General features: G+C 34.8%; 1 protein-coding gene across 1 annotated transcript in view; it reads right to left on the bottom strand.

The window, feature by feature from the left end:
• LOC108701836 (low-density lipoprotein receptor-related protein 1B) overlaps positions 1–23582 on the bottom strand; it is a 676036-nt gene that overhangs the window by 57990 nt on the left and 594464 nt on the right. The window contains exons 63-68 of the mRNA XM_041576281.1: positions 21644–21737; positions 19931–20047; positions 19697–19816; positions 14740–14859; positions 6373–6489; positions 817–923 (exon numbers count right to left, since the gene is read on the bottom strand). Coding sequence (XP_041432215.1) covers positions 817–923; positions 6373–6489; positions 14740–14859; positions 19697–19816; positions 19931–20047; positions 21644–21737 — 675 coding nt within the window. The remainder of the gene's footprint in view (positions 1–816; positions 924–6372; positions 6490–14739; positions 14860–19696; positions 19817–19930; positions 20048–21643; positions 21738–23582) is intronic.

Raw genomic sequence — 23582 nt, forward strand, 5'->3', positions numbered from 1 at the left:
CATTACTATTATAGACGTCCATATGACTTTTAGGTACCTGTCCTATTCAAATTAACCTAAGCGCAAGAGTGCTAGTGAAGTTTTGCTAGGCAGTAATTAACGCTAGCAAAAATTCACTATGAAATGCTATCACTGCTGAAATAATGCTAGCGAAAATTTGCCAGCGTTTGGCTGCTGAGATGTAACTCCGCATTTTAGTGAATTAGCATTGTGTGCACTCCGCAATAAACACTTGATGTGTTACAGCAGACCTGTGTGCCATTGGATTTTGCTTTTGTTGGCCTTTCACTAGGAGGTGGCCATTGGATTTAGCTTTTGTGGAAAATCTTAACACACATAAAATAATAAGATTTACTTGCTTCCAATGCCCGTTTTGGGGGGTGAAATTCTTGAAATGAGTGTTCATACTGAAAATTTGTTGTAAACACAATATACAGCCATGAAGTTTGGTCAATAACTGTATTTTTCTAAAGGTCATTGATTTTTTTTTTCTCCTTGTGGGATAGCAAGTTCAAAAATGTGCTTCCTACTCTCCAGGCATTGTGCAATTACTGAAAGACATGGCTTCATTCTTGTCACCAAAGCACTAGAGAAAACAGAAACTTTAGCTATATTTGACCAGGCTTAAAAGAAACAATTATCAGAGGTCATATTAGAACAAGTCTATATCCACTCTAGATTCAACTTAAGGTTACTCATCTGCTCCATACAATTTCTTTTCAAGCATTTTTGAGTTGAAGTTGGGGTTAAAAGGTTTATTGAAAATAACAAATCTAGCAAGACAGCTTTTAGGACATGTATATTAGAGGTGTATACCTCATCGCTTCCATCTGCACAGTCGTATTCCCCATCGCACCAAAATCTTGATGAAATGCAGTCTCCGTTAGAACAAAGAAACTCTTTTAAAGCACATGTCTGTGGTTCTGTTGGATAAAAAAAATATAATATAAATCATTAATTATACATTAATTTTTGTAATTTTACATACACATTTAAAGCACCACTAACAAATTTATTGTTATCGTTAAAGGTTAATAATGCTTTTATTTATTTTTTATAAAGATGTTTTCTTGCCTTTCCACAAAGTTCCCTGACTATGACTGAACATTTTATTATAGAAGGTAAAATAAAATTGAAGAGATTTGTCAGCTGTCTACATTTGTTTTTAACATGTATGAGGAACAAAGAGTCTATGGATTCTATTTCATGAAATGGAAAGACAATTTTGTAACAATGAATCATTACTTAATAGAATTTATGGAAATGTTTACATTATTTTCTTGTGTGAAAAGTGAACCATCTTTTTACATGTTTGGTCACCTTTTTTGTAACATCTACACCATCACTGCTCATGAATATATTTTCAATAGAATCTGTGGCACAGAGGCTGCTATTTTTTTAATTGTATGACACCTTTGCTTTAGAGAGCAGAAAAAAATAACTATAACTTCCCAGGGTCCTAGTTTAATGAGAATGTATTGTATTCATATAGGTTCTGATAGTGCTGAACACTTGCCATGGTAATATTCATTTTCTGAATGTGCAGTACAAAACTATGCTGCTTGATTAGTTTCTAAACTCCGTTACTAGTCCTTCCATTGAACATCTAAAGAATCTTTTAAAAGACACAGTAGTTGCCTACAAGCATTTAAAAAAAGTGGATTTGCTAGTGTTAATTGAACATCTGGAGGTCAGGAGAATATCTTTACATAACAGTTCTGCTTAAATATTGGCATGAGTTTAATTTTTTTACCGTGCATGGAAATATGGTGTGGGTTATTGTACAGCAACATTTGGATAAGCAATGGTTGAGCAACAGTGTTTGCAATAACTGATGTGAGTATACATTAAATGACTATGTGTTCATACATGAATTCCCAACATTGATATATTTTTAACACTACAAACAATTAAAATAAGAGCTTGGGCTGTAGAAAACCAGGAAAATTCGATTTTTGGTAAGTGCATAATGTCTAGGTTGTTTTTTTTCCTGGAAATCAACACATAATTATCTGAGTAATTCAATGTAATTAAATAAAGCCTTTGCAGGTACATAAACATGAATCCATTTACAAATTTATTTAGAGATATTTCTAGAACATCAAATAACTTATAAAAGCATAGCAATTGCCATATGCAAATATTAGTATTATTCCACATGAACAAAACGTTGCAAGGATCTTTAGGTCTGTATTTGCATAACAAAGGTTTTACTTTTTTTTAAATGTAACTGACAACACTGGAACTAAAAGTATTGGTATCCTAATTTCTTGGGTTCAAGCCCCCGTTGTTACTCTACATTTGGTCAGGTCACCCCATAGCTAATAACAAGATAAGTTGTATGAAAACAATATTTGCATCAGTTATGTAGCAATAATATTTACAATTTCTAGAACATCAAATATGTGTACACCCCAGACATCAAGCTACATAGGCCTAGGTTTTATGAGTATCTTTAAAAACAAATAAGCATTGTCCCAAATCTCATTATAGCTCATTTATAAATTGAACCCTGCAGGGAACATCTTACCGTATATACTCGAGTATAAGCCGACCGAGTATAAGCCGACCGAGTATAAGCCGAGGTACCTAATTTTACCTATGAAAACTGGGAAAACTTATTGACTCGAGTATAAGCCTAGACACAACTACAGCCCTGTCTCCCAGCAGTGCACATTCCGCCAAAGCGACCCCCCCAGCGATCAACCGGACTTCTTTGCAAAGTTGATGGTGACAGAGAATCAAATCAAACGGATTACTGTGTGCATTGTCCCACTGTCCCACTACCATGTGCAGAGGGTGCTGTGTGATATTGCCATCACTGTTAATCCTTCATATAACCAACAGAGGGCGCTGTGTGATATTGCAGTCACTGTTATTCTTTTATATAACCAACAGAGGGCACTGTGTGATATTGCAGTCACTATTATTCTTTCATATAACCAACAGAGGGCGCACTGTTATTCTTTCATATAACCAACAGAGGGTGCTGTGTGATATTGCAGTCACTGTTATTCTTTCATATAACCAACAGATGGCGCTGTGTGATATTGCAGTCACTGTTATTCTTTCATATAACCAACAGAGGGCGCACTGTTATTCTTTCATATAACCAACAGAGGGCGCTGTGTGATATTGCAGTCTCTCCCCAAGCGAACTGTTGGTATAGGAATGATTAAAAGTGACTGCAATCTCTGCTACTGCCCGCTGACTCGAGTATAAGCCGAGGTAGACTTTTTCAGCACATTTTGGATGCTGAAAAACTCGGCTTATACTCGAGTATATACGGTACTTACTTTCTTAAATAATGATATACTGCCATAAAAGATAACAGACAATGGATTTTCCCATCTATAATATGTTTTCCTGAAACATAGAAATGTACAGTACATTGCAGCTACAATGTCCACTGTCTCAAGACAAACAGAATGCAAAATACACATCTGCACCTCTTTTAGTGTATTTGCTCTGGCTTGTCCTTTTCTTTTGATTGGATAACTATGTGAGATTCTTAAAGGACTTATAAAGCCTACATTTTCATGCCATGTATATAAGTTGGGCACATCTTCCCCACCCAAATGGCATTATTTGTACTGCATATACCCCCTCCGTTTGCCAGTGTCATTACATTTTCTTAAAACAAATAGCAGCTTTCACTCTGGGGTAGTGATGGGCGAATTTATTCGCGAGGTGCAAATTTGCGCGATTCGCCGCCAGTGAATAAATCCGCAAAATGGGCGAGAAAATTTGCTGGCATCAAAACAAAAATTGGATGCCGGCGCCGTTTCGAGAATTTTTAGCCGTTTCGCGAATTTCGCTTGAATTTCGTGAATTTTTCGGTGAAGCAAAACTGCGCAAATTCGCCCATCACTAATCTGGGGTAATTTTCCCTCTGACACATAATCAGTGCATTTATATCAATTACCACTTATTTGATGTAACGTTCATGCAATTGAATAATGCAGACTAACACAGGCAGAATTTAGTATGATGACAAGTCCTGTTTGGATTAAGCACTGTAATGGTTAGTCTGAGCTCAAGAGAGGGGGTTAGGATTTAAAAATAGGAGCAGACAACTAGAGCAGATTTTCAATGGGAACCAGCAATGGCATCTCTTCATTGGCTGCTAGACTGGAGAGTGTGTTTATTAATCTGAGTTGAGTGGAACTGAGCATGCTCAGTAGCCAACAGCCAAAGGAAATTCCCAAGGGAGGGGAATGAGTGGGTTAGAGAACCAGAAGGTATCCAAAGTGATTAAATGGATGCTGCAGCCTTGCTATCTTTGAACAACCAGAGTGGCATGTATTTAGAGATTTCAAAGAGGCTTGTCAGTGATTAAATAGTTTTGTGGGTGTTTATACAGTATGTCCTTTAAAGGGAAAATACCCCTCTCAGTTCATTCAATTGGGTTTTTGTAGAAAAGATGCATAAACACTATCTGGTCAAAAAAAATATAAATGTATAGACATAAATTATTCCACAAACTAAAAGTAAACTATGATAGTCTACCTGTGCTTAGGGACTATTTCCTCACAATGCCCTAGGCTCGCAGTGTAATGCAAACCCTCCCTCATCATGTTCCATTGTGAAGGGGAGGATTCTGGTACTTTTCTTAATGGGTGGCACACAGATTATCTTTAAAAAAAAAGCAGAAGGACTTCTGCTTTTGGAAATGTGTCTAACATTTGGAAAATGTAGGGACAAGGTTTGTAGGTAAGGTTATAGCCTTATAAATATCCATATGTGTGAAATTTAAATGCATTTTAAGTATACATAATTTTTCTACAAATTAAAATAAATAGTTTTTCTAAATCCTTTCATATGTAAAAGAAAGAGAATAGCATTTACCTGTGTCTGAAATAAATCTACTCAAATATAATATAATTATTTCATTAACCTTTAAACTTCTATTTAAGTAGTAAAGTGTGGCTTTGTAGCTCTTATATGTGTCAGGGCAAAATTTCAATAGAGCTTGATTGCTATATTCTTTCATTCAGCACTCTATTGTGTTCCAGTTGCTATTATTATTATATTCCAGCTCAGTAAAATTTGGGTTTGATTTATTCCATTAAAGTAAAAAAAAAAAAAGTGTTAAGTGTTACTGTATCATGAAATAAAGTTTTTGAAGGAGACTAAAAACTGGTTGTTGACTATTTTGTTGGATCTTCTAAAGGATGGACTAAACAGAATGAACAGTAAAAACAGAGCTCTGCCTGGCACTTTGTATGAATTTAATTCAAGGACTGTATAGTGACATAGTAAGTTAAGTTGAAAAAACACCCATCAAGTTCAACCTTTTAACTCTTTTTAACTTGCCTAACTGCTAGTTTAGTGGTCTCAGTTTAGAAAATATATGGGCAAGCATAAAGGACATTTTCAAATAAGTAATATAAGTGATACATTTTGAATGTTTGCCCATTGGATTCTTAAGAATCTACAAAAGTTATTCTATATGTAAGGTCTATGCATTATACTATATGTGAGAACACAAGGGACAACATGTGTTGGCAACTCAAAGAGGATGTGAGAAATCTATGAAACACTCCAATTTTTCTTCCCAGGTCTCAGAAGTAGTTTACTCAAACTTGATTACAATTGTATCTGTTAGTGTCCAGCCCAGTTGTTATAATACATTAGTCATCTAACTGCTATCATAAGTTATTTATGTTATTACATAAATTATTTTTACTTTCTAATATTACACCACAATAAGATATTAGGAGGGCAATCATTGATCTATTTAGGTTAGGGTTGCCACCTTCCTTGTGAAGAAAATCCGGGCAGGGGGTAGGTGACATCAGTGGCAGGGTGGGTGATGTTGGGAGCAAAACAATGATTTCTAGGAATGGATGATGACATATGAGACATATGTCTGACCACTGAGTCATTCTGCACAGAGTCCTGTTCAGAGTTCCAACTTTGGAAATCTGGACAGGGCTGTTGGAAAAGGGTTGACTAATTCAAAGCCCTAGTTTAAGTGTTTTTTCCAGAAAATATTCTAAATGCCTCAATTGATGCAAACAAATAAAGTTCCTGCCCAAAGTGAGCATTTCTGTAAGGTTACTATCTACCATTGAACTTTCTCATTGTTTTCTCTATGTTACAATTTGCTACAAATTGGCCTCTTCGCTTGTTCAGAACTTTTGTCCTGTTCCTTTTACACTAAGTCCTGGTGGCATCTGAGTAGCTGAGGGCTCCTTCCAAAGCCAAAGGTGGCTGCTATAGGCAGAAAAGTGAGCCGAGACCAGGAACTTGACTTTAGTTCTGAGTTTAGGGTGCCATCATGACAATTTAAACAATAAAAAACATAAAAAATTAACAAAACTGGCATTACATTGTTTTATTTTATACATAAAACAGAGTGCAACTTACTGCAACTTTCCTCATCTGAATTATCCCCACAATCATTTTGTCCATCACATCTCCAATGATCTGGAATACAGTTTTTGTTTTTACACTGGAACTCATGGAGCCCACATGCCTTTTTGTCTGCAATGTAAGAAAATAGATTTTTTAGCAAAATTAAACTGTATGTCAGTGCAATAATATAATAAAATAATATAATTTTCAAGCAGTAGCACACTTCTCATTATACAGGGGCAATTATTTAATGAACTTTCGAAACAAGCTAATATGAAATCAAGAATAAAACCATGATATTGTTGGAATAGTAGGAAGTTTACTTTTTCCAAGGTCTTAGATATTATATTCTCATTGGAATAGAAAACATTACACAACAAACTTCAACAACTTCCAAATTGTAGCAACTCCTCAATATAATCTATATTAAAATAGAATGTGATAATCCATTTTCTTGGGTACAGGGCCAGTAAAAATGATATTCTATAAAGAGATTGAAATTATGGTAAGTTGATCAATATCATGGTGCTATCCTTCATCCCTGTTACTAATTGCAATCATGCTCTGGGATCAATCTGCAATAAAGAATATCTGTCTAGATAACTTGCATACCATTTAAAACAAATATACAAATATACAGTGCACAGTATAAGACCTGAGATGGTCAATGCCCTGATCTCTAATTAGATGTCCCACTCTTCACATGCTAGTGACAGTACATAATTACAAGAAAGTAGAACATCTTTCCAGTGACAGCAGTTGACATTCATATTTGATTTGAGAAGACAGATTTTATAGCTGACACATTGATGATCATGTCAAGATAACTGCTTGTGCTTGCAAAAAAAGTTTTCAGTAAAAGAACAATATGTAAGGATATATATATATATATATATATATATATATATATATATATATATATATATATATATATATATATATATATATATCTTTACTGAATTATGTTCTGCAGCATTATTAATGTTATTTAAACTAAAGATTTAATTTGATTTAACTAGATAGAGTATGACCCATTAGAAAATGATCCACAAGATACATAGCTAAATAATGAATGGTTCTGAAAATCTTCATTAGGTAATTAAGTTGCTGATTCTCCCTCATGGCTTCACTGTAGATCACAGTTAGGGATGTTGTGCCATATGATTTATGTATGGTAGTCTATTTGCTTTTCAAATAAGTGTGCTTATATTGCTTTAATTAACATTTTTGGTATGCTGTCCAACGTATTCATCTACAATATGGTTTTAGGAAACAACACTCCACTGAAAGTACCCTAACCCGACTAATGACCTTCTAATAGCAAACGCCAACAACCACTTCTCACTACTAATACTTCTTGATCTCTCGGCTGCATTTGACACTGTGGATCATCCTCTCCTCCTCCAATCCCTCCATTCACTTGGCATTCATGACATGGCCCTGTCCTTGTTCTCTTCTTAGCTCACTAATTTTTGCTTCATTGTCTCCTAAAATGGAGTAGCATCATCTTCTCCCCTAACTCTTTCTGTTGGGGTTCCTCAAGGCTCTGTCCTGGGCCCCTTATTATTTTCTCTCTATACTCCTCCCTTGGAAAACTAATTAACTCATATGGTTTCCAATACCACCTCTATACTGACGATATATACTCAGATCTATCTTTGCTCTCCTGATCTCAACCCAGAGCTCTCAACTCGGGTCTCCTCCTGCCTGTCCTCTATGTCTACTTGTATGTCACACCGCTACCTTAAATTAAACCTCTCTAAAACGGAAATGGTATTCTTTCCCCAACTAACACAAGTAACATTTTAGAAGTATCAATTGATTATTGAATTAATTAGCTATTAATATTCATCAATTGGAGTATAAGCACTGAACTTTACTTTTAATTATTATGGAATTAGAGTTTAAGGCTTTATTAATTTGAGATAGAGACTAATTTATTAAATTTGGCTACAAGCTGGGTACTTTTCTCTCTTAATAAATCATCCTAGAAGTATTTATCATAATTAACAATCCCCCTCAGGCCCAGTGCCTTGGGGTTATCCTAGATTCAGTCCTATCCTTCAATCCTCATATCCAGTCACTTTTCAATCATGTCACTTTCACCTAAGAAACATATCCAAAATATGATCATTTATTACCCAAGATGCCTGCAGAATTCTTATTCACTTTCTCATCATATCATATCTAGACTACTGCAAGTCTCTATTACAGATGCAGCCACTTTGGTTTGTCTGTTTGACACAGAATAACTAAACACAGATATCCCATTTATCTCATTTAACACAGAAAACTGCGTCACAACATCCCATCTAATTAAAGCATTCACCATTGTGAACAATGGAGCTTTGGTATGCTAATGAAAAGGTTAAATGCATTAAATGAGTTAAGATGACTTAAGATAACACAGTTTCTTCAATTACCCCTGAGTCATGACGCATTTAACTCACAAATCCAAGTGGCTTCATCTGTAATTGGCCTTCCCCACCAGAGACTGTCACCTCTCCAGTACATAATGAACACTGCAGCCAGGCTTATACACCTCAACAACTGCTCCTCCTCTGCCATGCCACTCTGCAAATTCCTGCACTGGCCACTGCCACTACCATTTAAAATAAAATTCAAACTAATGACCCTGACATTCAAAGCACTTCATAACTCTGCCCCACCCTACATCTCTGAACTCATCTCTAGATACTCACCCAAATGCTTACTATGCTCCCCTGCTGACCTGCTTCTCAATTTTTCTCTCATTACCTCCTCAAATGCTCACATTCAAGACTTTGCAAAAGCTGCGCCCCTCTGGAATTCTCTCCCACGGTCTGTCTGACTTATTTAGAGAAGCCTAACCTCACTCTCTTTAGCTACCAAATGCAATACCATATGCAACATCTCTCACCTGCTTATTTCAAATATTGTCCACTCCCACACCTTGTGTCTCATTCCCTTCCCCTTTTAGATTTTAAACCCTTTTGCACAGGGCCTTCCTCACCTTTTGTACTGGTACTGGTCGTTATTTACAGGTATGTATTTTCCATGTACTGTATGTAATTTATGTGATTTCTTTGTATAAACAGATTTATTTGACAGCGCTGTGCAATATGTTGATGCTCTAAAAATATATGTTAATAATAAAGATATTATTAATAGAGGTATATCAATATCAACTATATATATTGGTGTAGAATTACTAAAATGTTGGCGAAAGGAGCTATTCTAAGTTAATCAAATGAATTAAAAATAATTATACGGTACAGTAAATTTACTGGATTGTAAAACATGTCTGATATCATGCTACTGACAAACTATGAGCCCTATTACCTGTTAATTTACTGAACAGTAGAAAACCTAGGCAATCTTTTTACGTTTCATGGAGCTCTAGGAATAAACTGCATCAGGTGAAATGTATATTTTGCATTCATTATCATGAGAGTACACTTGCATTATGCAAAATGAAAATATCTGTAATCAAGATGGAAACTGGTGTAATCAAAGACCAATCACTGCTTCTTTGAGTTTGGAGTCCTTTCATCGTTATGTTCTATTGCAATAGTCTACAGTGACCAAGATGAAAGCATGGTGTCAGGTTTTATAGGTGCAGGAATAACTGCAAAGTCATCAAGAATGGAGAGTAGAATGAGGACGTCATCAATAGAACCAGAAAAAAGGACAGAAGGGCATTCAACAGTCAAACTAATCCAGAAAACAAGTAATGGTCAGGGCAAAGGGCAACAGTGAGTGATGTGTACACATAAAAGTGAAAATCCCTACTTAAGGATATTTTATAAAGTGGTCTTTTGACTATGGAAAGTTGGGGAAAAGTTGTAGCAAATCCACTAAAGCTACTAGTATGCTTTAATTCTTGATCATCTGTTGAAATATGACAAGCGTTGTCGGCCATTTGGGTGCATCAAAGAATCTTTGATATAGAATAAATTTAAATAAATAAAAAGGACCATGTAAAAGACAAAAAATGTACCATAAAGTTTTTGCTTGTTGGTGCAAGATGCAATGTATCATTTCATTTGAAATATTTAATAAACAATTCCAGAAAATAAACCCATACATTTGAGTTTTACCTTTCCTAATACAAAATTGTTTTTGCAAGACATCAATCTAGGGAAATATAATGGAGAATGAAAAAGGTCTTTGGGGAGTTATAGTCACTTAGAAAGAAGCAAAGGAGTCATGCAGAAAAAACATCACTGTAATATCCTACTCCATTAATCCCATCAACATTCTAGTAAAAAATATTTTTATTACTATTTTAATTTTTTTGCATTTTACTTACTGCAGTCATTATTTCTCTTTTATTTCAATTTTGCTGTTTCAGACTTTGATGGAATTAATGAGATGAAAACTCTTATCTTGCAAATAATAGATTGTAATTCATCTACATAATTAGCAATGTAATTTATAGAATATTGGATGTAATATAAATGAAACCTACAAAATATTTGATATGGTATAAATATTAGGAAACAACAAGAATAAATGTATGTTTATTTTTCAGAAACATATATATGCTGCTGGTTGCTTAGAGGTTTATTGAAATCATTAACTAAGAACAGACTTATGCTGTTAATATATATTTTGCCCATTATGTTAACTCATTGCCAGAATAAAAAACAAGAAATGATATGCAAGAATACTAATGCACCCTGTGAGTTTTTACAGAACATATTCCTTGTGCTCTAATTCAACCAAAAAGCCAGAATTAAATATCCCACTGTATTTGTAAAAAATACCATAGTTAGATGTATTCTGATATTAAACTTTGCATCTCACATAATGAGAAACTGGATCTGGTAATGAGCTATTGGAAATGGTAATTAAGGAACAGGAAATACATACCACACAATATTTGTAGTTAGGTAGGGGAGCTTATTTAATTTAAAGTGATACTGACACGTTCCTATAAAAATCATAGGAACATGTCAGTATGAACTAAATGCCGCACATGGAATAGTTCCCCGCAAAGCCCCCCTGCAAAGCCGTCCCCAGCTCCGCAAACCCGTGTGCAGCAGACCGGCTGACACAGCTAACTGATCTTCCTCTTTCCTTCACTGACACAGTCCCTTTAGAGCTTGTGCTAAGCACTACTAGTTTGTGCCCTTAAGATGATCTTCTGCATCTCCAGGGTCATTGAAGTTGTGATTATATGTTTTGATTAGGTACTCAGTATTATTTAAAATCATATGTGTGCTTGTTTCTGCAGTTGGAACAACCATCCTAATCCTGCACTTTCAATGCTACACATGCTATAATAGCCCATTGCACTTTAAGTATTTGTATTAGGTGCCATGCTTTATATCTCAGCATGATGATGCCATTACGCAGCATTTTTTGGAAAAGACGTCAGCCAACCACCAGTGTTACCTACTATATGAGTAACATCTCTGTGCCAAAAGGATGAAAGACAGCGCCATGGAGTGTCCCCCTTCAGCCCAAGTAAGCCAGGCCTCAAAATAAAACAGTATGCAAAACCATATAATGCAGTTTTTTTCTGTTTAATGAATCATTAAACAAAACAATATTGTTTGTAATGTAATTTAATTTTTTTAAGCTTCCTTCCAACCATGAGAAAAACAGCAAATTTCAATGCTTTGAACACATATTACCAAATGAAGTGACAAAAGCGTACATTTGTCTTCAGAATAATGGAGTAAAAGGTTAATTTGCTTTGCGGTTCTTAATTACTATCTAAGACCTTTGGCTTTTTTCCTAATTGTGGCTCTGTAAAATCTGCTCTCCAAAAGTAATGAGTTACATTTAGTAGTTTTTGTCACAGTGGGTAGCTAATTACAATAACCAGTTTCTCGGAGTGCATAAAACTAGACACTGTTGAGGCTGAAATAACCACTTACAGTATTGAATAGAGCATGTGTATTTATAATGCAGTGTACAGTACCTTTTGATCATGCAGTATCTATCCTTGTCATTTTCTGTATCTAGACTCTGAAGGCACTCATCAGCAGGCATTGATTAAACTTGCAAAGATCTGATTATTTAGAGCTTGCTTTGAGTCTTAATTATACACTGTGCATCCACATTCCAATGGTACACTAAATAAGTTTAACAGACTTGCATTTCAATTGAAACACTCAGGTAAACATATGCCCTACACACAAAGATACAAATTAAAAGGGGAATTAAATTACATCCTTAGTTCAAATTACAACAGCACTAGATTTTACAATCTGATTACTACAGAACGGTATAATAATATTTTTAGCCTACTCTACTCCTTCTTGGGGGGGGGGATAATTACAGACCAACACCAACACAAGGAATCCCAAGAAGTACCCTTAAGGACAGATTTATTAAAGTGTGAAATAAGAACTCAGCAAAATAAAATCCCACTGCTCTCTATTCATTTCTATTAGACTTTAATGTAATTAAAGTCGCAAAGAGCAAAACAATTCGCACCAATAAGACTACAAATCCACATTTCGCAATGCAATACTGTTTCTTAAACTGTTATTGCATTGCGAATTTTAATTGCGCACTCTTAAAGGGGAAGGAAACCTAGTTGGTGCAAAAACCCTCCCCCCCCTCCCGTGTGTTGCCCACCCTACCTCCTCCCCCCTGGCCTACCCATCCCGCTGGGCAAATGCCCCTAACTTGTTACTTACCCTTCTGCACAGGTCCAGTCCAGGGAGTTCACAGACGACATCTTCTTCCACGCGGTCGTCTTCCTGCTTTGAACGACGTTTTGGCGCATGTGCAGTAGGAACATTTTGCCTGTACAGATCTACTGCGCATGCACCAAAAGTCACAAAGTACTTTTGGCGCATGTGAAATAGATCGTACCCGCGAAATGCTCCTACTGCGCATGCGCTGGTCAAAGCAGGAAGAAGATTGCGTGGAAGAAGATGGTGCCTGTGAACTCCCTGGACTGGACCTGCGCAGAAGGGTAAGTAACAAGTTAGGGGCATTTGCCCAGTGGGACGGGTAGGCCAGGGGGGAGGAGGGAGGGTGGGCAACACATGGGAGGGGGGGAGGGTTTTTGCGCCAACTAGGTTTCCTTCCCCTTTAAGAAGTGCTTGAAGATGTTGTAACCTTTTGGAGCAAACATAACGACTTTTTCATTAAGAAGTTTTATTACACTGACTGTGCATTGGCACAAACTATACAATTCACAAATGGTCTTCCACTGTCGGAAGTGGTCGCTAAACAGTTTCCACGCTCACAAAAGCCATATTAAATTTGCGAAAAGCAAAATTTGTTCATGCAAAGGCATAACTTTTCACATTGCAATTCGTTTTTCCGTTAGCATTCCCCCATTAGTGATTTATTATGCTGTCTAAAACAAAATTTGCAGAAAAAACGGTGTAAAAAGCTGTGTAAAATAAATGGCGAATTTATCAAGGTGTGTGTAATTTTACACCATGCGAATTCCAGATCTGCTGCTGATATTTTATATTGCTTCCAGTGGAAAAATGCATAAAAATGTTACCCCATGTTTTTTTACACAGTGAAGCTTGGCAATGCTTGGTGTATTATCCTGCTGTTTTTACAGAGCCTATTTACTATGCCCCAATGAGGCTTATTGATCAATGGATGAATGCTAGAGTTCACCATTTCATAAAAATGCATCTACAGATCCCACAGAAATTAATAGAGAGAGGTGGCATTTTCATGTCATCCTTACTAATTATAGCCCTGCTCCACTGTACCCATCAGAAGGACCCTCCCAACATCTTTAAAAGCCCTACCTCACCCCCATTCTGGAGCCTTTTTGTCCTTTTGCTTCAGTTTTTGCTCCCATTGGAAGCAAGTTTTTTTAGCCTTTTTTCTCATTTGTATGGAGTCCTCAGTGCTTCATCTTCTGAATCATTTGGGAACTGTGGTGCTAACTCTGATATCACTTGTTTGTCTTTAGTACATATGCCCTACTGGCCTGCTTACAGCATGTCTGGTGGCAAATGCGTGTTCCCTCAATTGTGTACCTTACCAGCGGCAGTGGTGTGTATGGCCCCTATACCCCTTATGATTTTTACAGATGGGAGAGGAAACTGCCTTTAGCTAAGGTTAAGTTATCGGTTTCAGCGATTTCACATTGGCCAGCCCATTGGGGTGCACGAGTAATATTAAATAGGCCCCTTAGTGTGTTGTGTCACACAGTATTACCTTGTTCCTAGTGAATCACAAAAAAAACTCATTAAACACACAAGTATTGTAGCTAGACAGTGAAAGACATTAATACATTTTTTACATAAAAATATATAAATGATGATGTTTGCACTTCATTATAAAGTGTTTGGAAATGCTTTGGTCATTATGCAAAATGAAAACAGTATCAAAGAGCGAACAGACAAAATATTTTAATTTAGGATTTCAAAGGTTATGATAGATGCTCTCTCTTATGATACTCACCGCAGTTTGCCTCATCAGATCCATCTGCACAGTCGGCATCCTCATCACACACCCAAAGCTTAGATATACAATGCTTTGTAGTTTTGCATTGGAAATGATCAGGAGAGCAGCTATTTTCAGCTAAAAATAAAAAATGAAGAGTGGAATAAGTTAATTGTATTCCTTGACTATTAATAAGTATTGTTTTTATTTTAAATTGAGACTTTGATAATATTTTATTACGCAAACTTTTTTCCAATTCTGTGGGTTTAGTTTATTAAAGCCATACATCAGAACATGTTCAACTGCTATTGAGTTAAATGTTATTCTTTTATTTGGGGTTCTAGAACTCAATAGCAGCACTGAACTTTAACAAACACCAAATAATAACACCTCTTTGTAATGATATAATATCATGCATTTCAAGTCAACGGAAACTTGATTCAATAATTCAGGAAAACTTTTTTTCCAGTTATAGCTAATCATTATAAATGTAATATAAGCATTTTGTTATTCACCGGTAACCAATAATTTTGCTCTGTAAAAAATACCAGCAAATCATAAATGTCCATTTATCTAAAACTGCCACATCACATATGGGTGTTTAATATAATAGTAGAAAGAGTTACCTTCCAGGTGATTATTAAGAGCTGATGAAAGGTTTCTTAAAATATGAAGACATAATGCATTAAAAAAAGTAATCATGCTTGGTGGTGTATTTTTTAAGACCAGACTAAAACCAGCAACAATACCATTATTTGACACTCTTGTAAACCTGTAAACCTGGTGTAATCCAGTGTAGCCAATTCAATGGTGTAACATATTGTTGTTAAATTGCTGGTATACTGTTAATTTTAAGATTTCACCTATTTGTATGCCACAGTTATACACTTGACTACAAACTCACATGAAATCAACATGCAGCTTTGTAATTTATTTTACAATACACTGCCACACTTACAATGTATAAACTTCTTGCACTTAGGTCGCTGGTTTGAATCAACCTAGGACCCCAGCAAGAAAAGGTATTGATAACCACTGCATCACAGGCTGCCCATATATGATACATAATTTACATCATTCTCCACCATAATTGAGATTACCATGAACGTTTCTATTGCAAGACACTCTTAGGTCAGTTTCATCAGGAGGCAAATAACTATAAAAAGATTTGTACTGGGAATTTTGTCTGCTACAAAATGATGAGGCAAATGTGCTACAAAATAATTAACTGGCAATCGAACATAGCTCAGGAAAAGTTGATTATTTTCTCAGGTTTGTGCATAGTCACCTCCAAGCACATGTTTTTCATTTGATAATAATAAAAATACATCTTCTGAGCTGTAGTACTTTTAGGATATCAACAAAAATCCTTTATTCTTTTGAACAACTTGTGTTCAGTTAAAGAAAATGTGAACTCATTTTTGCTTCATAAGGGTCCTAGTGTGCTTTTTATATAGATTTATTTGACCCTATGGAAGATATCAAAAGCCAGAGTTATTTGAAAAAAAAAAAATATCTCAGGCTACCCAGGTAGATATCTCTGTAGCGATTTGCTTAACTGCTTTCCCATTTATAATTACTACAGGATGGCTTGAGATAACAGAGGCACTACTCCATCTTCCACTAATTAGCAAATTTATTGATGTACATAAATAAACAAAATGTAACATTCTGGATATTTTTTTTTCAGAAGAGTTGATTTCCTGGTAAACAGTTGATGGCAAAAAAATTAACTGATCCTAGCAGAAAATAATGTAAACATGTACAAAAATGTTTGATTAAATATCAAGGGCAAAACAAATACCCATTGACCAGAAATGTTTCCACTATTTTATGATATCAAAAACATTGAAAAAACATGCACCACATACAATTTTGTTTAGGTAGATGAAATTCTTTACTTGCTGTGACCCATCCTTCTCTGTGGCCACAGTTCTTAAAAACTGCTTAAAATAGATTATTTATATTCACATGATAGAAAAACAATGAGAGGGAATATTGCTGACCAATCTCACAGTGGGTAGACTGTCATGACATAAAACATTCTGTCTGAATACTGTTTTTGTTTACTGACTTGCTGACTTGCTGACTTTGGTCAAATATATATAACGGGCAGCACTATGTGAGTACTGCTTACAAATTAATGTGTTCAGTGGGCAAGTAACACTGTCAGTTAATAATTGTTTTATGTTTTGAGTAAAATTCTGGAGCAAATTCTGACCCAAAGATAAATAATTAGAAATTTGTATCATGTATGTTCTTTAAATACATTATTTGAATGAAATGTAATTATTCCACCGCACACCTGCAATTAACTTTCACTCCAACAATTGTTACTTTTAATTCATAAGGCACTAAATGGTGGCACTCATCAAAAATGCTGTACTAATATTTTACTCAGCTTATATAAATTTTAGAACTTATAACCAGGGCATACAGAATACAGCAAGTAACACCGTAAGTGGGGAAACTGGGCAGCAAACTGGAAAATGAGGTTCAATGTTGATAAATGCAAGGTTATGCACTTTGTAAAATAATATAAATGCAAGTTATACACTAAATGGCAGTGTGTTGGGAGTTTCCTTAAATGAGAAGGATCTAGGGGTTTTTGTAGATAACAAAGGTGCTTGGGAGGGGACATGATTACACTTTACAAGTGCATTAGAAGATATAATAGACAAATAGCAGGGAACCTTTTCACCCATAAAGAGGATCACCATACCAGAGGCCACCCCTTTAGACTAGAAGAAAATAACTTTAATTTGAAGCAACGTAGGTGGTTCTTTACAGTGAAGTTAGTGAGGTTGTGGAATGCACTGCCGGGTGATGTTGTGATGGCAGATTCTGTTATTGTCTTTAAGAATGGTTGGATGATTTCTTGGATAGACATGATATCAAAGGCTATTGTGATACTAAATTCTATATATATATATATATATATATATATATATATATTTTAACCATGAGTCACATTCAAATGTACAGTAAAAAAAAGTTGGGGAGCAACACAAGCATGAAAAAAGTCCCTGGGGATGAAAAATAAGTGTTGTAATTGGCTATTGGTAGCCCCTATCTGGACTGGTAGCCTACAAGAGGCTCTATTTGGCAGTACACTTAGGTTTTAAGCAACCAAAACTTGCCTCCAAGGCTGGAATTTAAAAAAAAAATACACCAGCTTTGAGGCTACCGAGAGCAACATTAAAGGGGTTGGTGAGCAATATGTTGCTTATGAGCACCTGTTCTAGAGATTGCAGAGTGACTTTACCCATGGAATGTAGCTGGCACATTTGAAGGTGGCCTTTACATGTATTATCCTATTAAGTATCAAGCACACTTTGAAAGTTTCCCAGCTTTGCAGATTGCACTCATAAAAGAGGCCTCTCATCACTGGAATCGTAACTGAACAGCAGATGAATTAATGTTTCATAAAGGCATCTAATTATTACTCCTACAATTCACTTGATTAAAACCATTAGCTAAGCATTGTTACTTAAAAAATACTTTTATCAGCGAAGGTTAAAGCACATAATGATGATTACATACAATGAAAAAAAATTCTTCATAGAGAGGAAGTGGAAATGTATTTTTTTTTTCTTAAAAATGAAACTAGAATTTCAAATAACTCTTTGAAGTCAATGACAATTTCGTAGTCCAATCTTCCTTGGGGATGACTAAGTAAATCCAGAAACAAGAACACTGCTGGAAATCAATACAAGGGTTAGACACAGTGGTCTCCTGAGCATAAATTAAGGTGGAATATTATATTATTTTCAATATAAAATAGGCAGCAGGGATGGGTCAGTGAAAGATGAAACAAAGCAACATGCAGTGTAAGAAAGTCCCTGTATCAAAACAGGGGTTTACCAAGTATGAAATGAGACATACAGTAGTAGTAACACTTTATAAAACATAAAATCAAACAGCTGTAGCACTCTTAAGATCCTTCAGCCTATAGTTAATTATACACATCCATAGCCAAGATGGACGTCTTCTATGCCTTCTAGAGACATTAAAAAATGTCAACTATACCTATTCCAAGAATGGAATTTTAATGTGCTAGAAATAATGATTTGCAACAGCAAATACTTCAAAAATGGACACAATAAATAAACAGCACAGATAACATTTTATAAATACATTTTTGTACAGGTATAGAATCTGTTAGCTCTGAATTCTGAAAAAAAGGCTATCTCCATTAGACTCGATTTTAAGCAAATAATTTTGAAAGGTGATTTCCTTTTTTCTCTGTAAAAATAAACAATTACATTTAACTTGATCCACACTACCATCCATTAATCCATATTGGTAGCTAAACAATCCTTCTGGGTTTACTTAAATGTTTAAATTCATTTTTTAAGCAAACAAAGTATAGTGATCTAAATTACAGAAAGACCCCTTCTATGGAAAAGGACCTCAGGTCCTAAACATTCAGGATAATATACCCTATACCTGTATTATATTGCCTACATTAAGCTGACTACATAAAATGATAGACATATGTATTTGGGATCCAGATACCTTATCAACACATCACCATGCATGTATTTATTACCATGCATTGATACATTTCTAAAAACAGAGGTGCAGATTTACTACTGATTTGATTTTGTTGCACATGGCTACTAGAGGAGCATTTGTAAATTATATCATATTGACCCAGCAATATTTGACAACACAAAAATGTTATCCCAAAGTAACCTTTGCCAGAGATAAAAGTAAATTTTGAATTAGGCTTACTATACAGCCAACTAAAGATTTCAGCCTTATAGGGTAATGGCTTTGATGTATTATCTCATATAGTTGATTTTATTCTCTGGATTTCATGTTCTCAGCAGCAATGTTTTGTCCAACATTTATGAACTTTTGTAAATTATTCTCTCCTTGATTTATACTTTTAAATCTTTGAATTATATTCCAGTTGCTTTAACTCATGCATCGTATTTCTGAATTTGCATAATAGTAATAGTTAACTTACGGCAATCAATCTCATCTTCTTCATCTCCGCAGTCATTTTGGCCATTGCAGCGAAGATTTATTGGGATGCATTTTTGCTTCTTGGTACATTTGAATTGACCCGACAGGCAGACATATGTGTCTGAAAAGCAATCAGTAAATCATGAGTACATTTCTTTCTTGAAATTAAATCAGCCAGTCCTTTTTTACTGAAGTATACTATTCATACTTCTTCATCTGAAGTCTAATCACCTACCACAGTTGAGTTCATCGGAATTGTCTCCACAGTCATTCTCTCCATCACAAATAAAGGCTGGGAGAGCACAAAGTCCACTTCCGCATTGAAATCGCCCTGGCTGGCATTTAAATTCCGCTTTATAGAAATGGAAAAATGTATTATAATGTATGAAAATGATTATGTTTCATTAAATGGTTAGCAGATTCAGTTAAAATATTAAATACCTCTTGAAGAAATAAGTAAATTAGACTAAAAATGTTATATTTCATATAAAATTTAAATACTGATCAGTGTATTTTAAATGTTTTTCAAATTTTATCACCATACAAAAAATCCAGCTTGTATTAATTTTTTTTTCCAATTGTATTAATTCTAATTGCATTTTCTCTATGATTTTTTCTATGGATTAAAAATAATGCTATCAGCTTTGCTATAGACTTGTTTTGCTTTACATTTTTTTTTTTTTACAACTTGAGCAGATTTCTGAGCAGCCAGGATTTGGACTGCAGTATCGTCTTCTCCTGCTTAAAGCTGGAAAAAAAATCTTTTGTTTAAAAGTAAGAGAATAAGGAGATGTTTTAATAACTGTGCCAAATCATTAAAAAGTGAATTTGGTTAAAAAAATGTGACCTGTAGAAATATCATTTTTAACATTTTTATGTTGGCAGTAGATCATGCATTGTGCATATAGTTTCATTGTAATAGTTTTGAAAAGTATTGAGAAAAGCAAAAACAAGACCGAAAGAGAAATGGATTTAACCCCCCCACCATAACATTTGATAACAACATGGGCTATTATTTACTAACACCAAATTTTAATGGGAAAAACATTTCAGTCTTGAAGAAATCAAGACTTAGTCCTTGCCTATCAGGAATGCTATGATTCATTCATCAAGACCCAATATAGGCATAAAGAAAACTGTGGAAATGTAGCATGTTGGTACAGTGCTACAACTTATGGCTCAACACCCTAGGTGAAACACAAGGGGGCAGATCTATTAAGGTGTGTAATTAGAGCTCACCACAATAAAATTCACCCACTTTCTATTAATTTATATGGGATTTCTTTTAGAAATGAATATGGGTGAAAGTTAGAGTTCACTATTTGGTAAAATACGCTTCTAAAAACTGGTAGGAATTAATAAGTGGATGACTTTTACTGTGGTGAGCTCTAATTTCACACTTTGATAAATCTGCCCCAAGGAATTTCTAAAATCTACATAATCTTTGGGCATGGTGTATGAGAGCTGAGCCAGTATAAGCTTAGTATGTTTTCTTTAAAATAGGAAACAGTTATGTAAGGGGATGGAAATTATATTGTCATTTAAACTTTAAACTGCAATACATTTCACATAGTTGTTCAATAACTGATGGTTTTATTTTTTTATTGTTGCTATGAAAAGTATTATTTGCCTTTCCCTTTATATTATCTGCAATGCTGGTTCTGTAGCAGAAGCCAGGGAGACCTGTGAAGAAGCATACAATGCACTGTGGGAAACTGAGTCTTTGCTGGAGGAGAGATGGCTTCTATTAAACTGTTTCAAGTCTCAGAACTAGAAGTACAAAAATATTCAAACATTTCTACTTTCCATTGCAACTACATTTCCAAATAACTTCAAAATAACAAATTACAAATAGTATGCAAAAAAAGGCAGGCTGCAAATTAGCTTTGAAAAGATACATATATTAATTAGAAAATTGAGATTGTCAACAAAAAGAGAAAATACCCACGGCACTCAGCAGGTTCATCAGATCCATCTCCACAGTCATCAACCGTGTCACATTTCCACCAAAAGGGAATGCATTTATCTGTATTGCAACGAAACTGAATAAGTGAGAAGAAAAAAAAAATTAAATACTCACAAAAATTGACAACGTTTTAGCAAGGATGACTGGGCATTAATAGAGACAGATATAACATTACATAAGATTTCTGATTGTGGTTGATAACAGTGAATTATATTATATTAACACAGTGTTGTCAATGTTTCAAAAGTTTCTATTTGGTTTATGTGTTTTAATCTAAATAAATCCAAATCAACAATTCAACAAATCGGAATTTTCAAAATATTCAAAAAAAAAATCCTTGTGTTAGGTAGGACAGTTTTATTAGTAAGACTTGTAGTATTTTTCGTCTATGATACATTTTAAATTAAATATTCAGTCTTTTGGTTTAGAATAATAATAATAAAAAGTTCAGTACAAATTTAGATTTTGGTTGTGTGGTTTCAGTCCTGCACAGGACAAAACAAATCATAATCATCGTTTATTAATATAACAACACACTCTGAGTTGTAATATGAATAAAACTAGCAAATATAAGCAATTTATGTGACTTTACAGACCTTATTGCCACGTGTCTACATGTACCATAAGAAATCTAGCCTTTCTGTCTGATGCCAAATAACATGCAGAAACATACAGATGAAGCCACTTGGATTTGTGTGTTTAATACGTCATGACTCCGGGATAAATTGAAGAAACTGTGATATTTATAGTCATCTTAACTCATTTAATGCATTTAACCTTTTCATTAGCATTACAAAGCACCATTGTTTACAATGGTATTGGTAAATGCTTTAAATAGATGGGATGCTGTGACGCAATTTTCTGTGTTACAGGGATAAATGGGATATATGTGTTCAGTCATTCTGTGTCAAACACACAAACCAAAGTGGCTGCATCTGTAGACAGAAAGGTTATAACATGTCACAAATGTTTGGTTCTTCCCCAGCTTAAAAGCTCAAATTGTGTCATCTGTCAATTGTTGTTTAAATATTTACGTCACATTACAAAAAAATCTATGGTTGTGATATTTAGTGTTTCTAGTATTAGACTTGTAACTTTTATGTTTCTGAGTTATAGGTTAATCTATGTCAAATAGTGAGTTGCCGTCTGGCTTTAAATAAATGGTTATTAAGGGTATTAAAAGTGTGGGTTTTAATTCCTAGGGGCAGATTTATCAAGGGTTGAATTTCGAAGTGAAAAAAATGTCAAAATTCGACCATTGAATAGGGTAGTCCGACATTCAAAGTCGAAGTCGAAGGATTTTTAAGATCGTACGATCGTACTGCGATCGAACTTCGATTGTACTGCGATTGTACTTCGATCGTACTTCGATCGTACTTCGAATTGTACAATTTAATCCTTTGACTTCTCACAACTTAGTCAAATACTGGCTATAGTCGAAGTTTTTTAAAAAGACAGTACTTAAATTTTCGAATGGTCGAATTTGTGAAGTATTTTCAGTTTGAATCTAAGTCAAATTTGGCCTATTCGATTGGTCGAATTACCCAAAAATTACTTTGAAATTCGAAGTTTTTTAATTCAAAAATTCACTTTGACCCTTAGTAAATGGGCCCCCTAATCTTTCCAGGAAACTCCTTTCACATCATTTAGGAGTAATGCAACTGGATGACTAACTGATTCAAAAGATTGCAATTTTAAATGTTGCAATTCCTTCCAACGCGGTTCACCGTCATTCTTACCAGAGTTTGATCTTCAATGCAATTGACAAGTAGTGTTGCTAATTTGTTCATTAGTCATACATTGCCATACATATTTTTACCATACAAAATCATGGAAAACATTTGAGGAACAACAAGAGATGAAAATGCTACAGTCCTTAGCCACACATATTTTATGCATGAATTCTATTCTGTAAATATTG

This window comes from Xenopus laevis, chromosome 9_10L (genome assembly GCF_017654675.1).
Source record: "Xenopus laevis strain J_2021 chromosome 9_10L, Xenopus_laevis_v10.1, whole genome shotgun sequence".
In the NCBI taxonomy this organism is placed as follows: Eukaryota; Metazoa; Chordata; class Amphibia; order Anura; family Pipidae; genus Xenopus; species Xenopus laevis.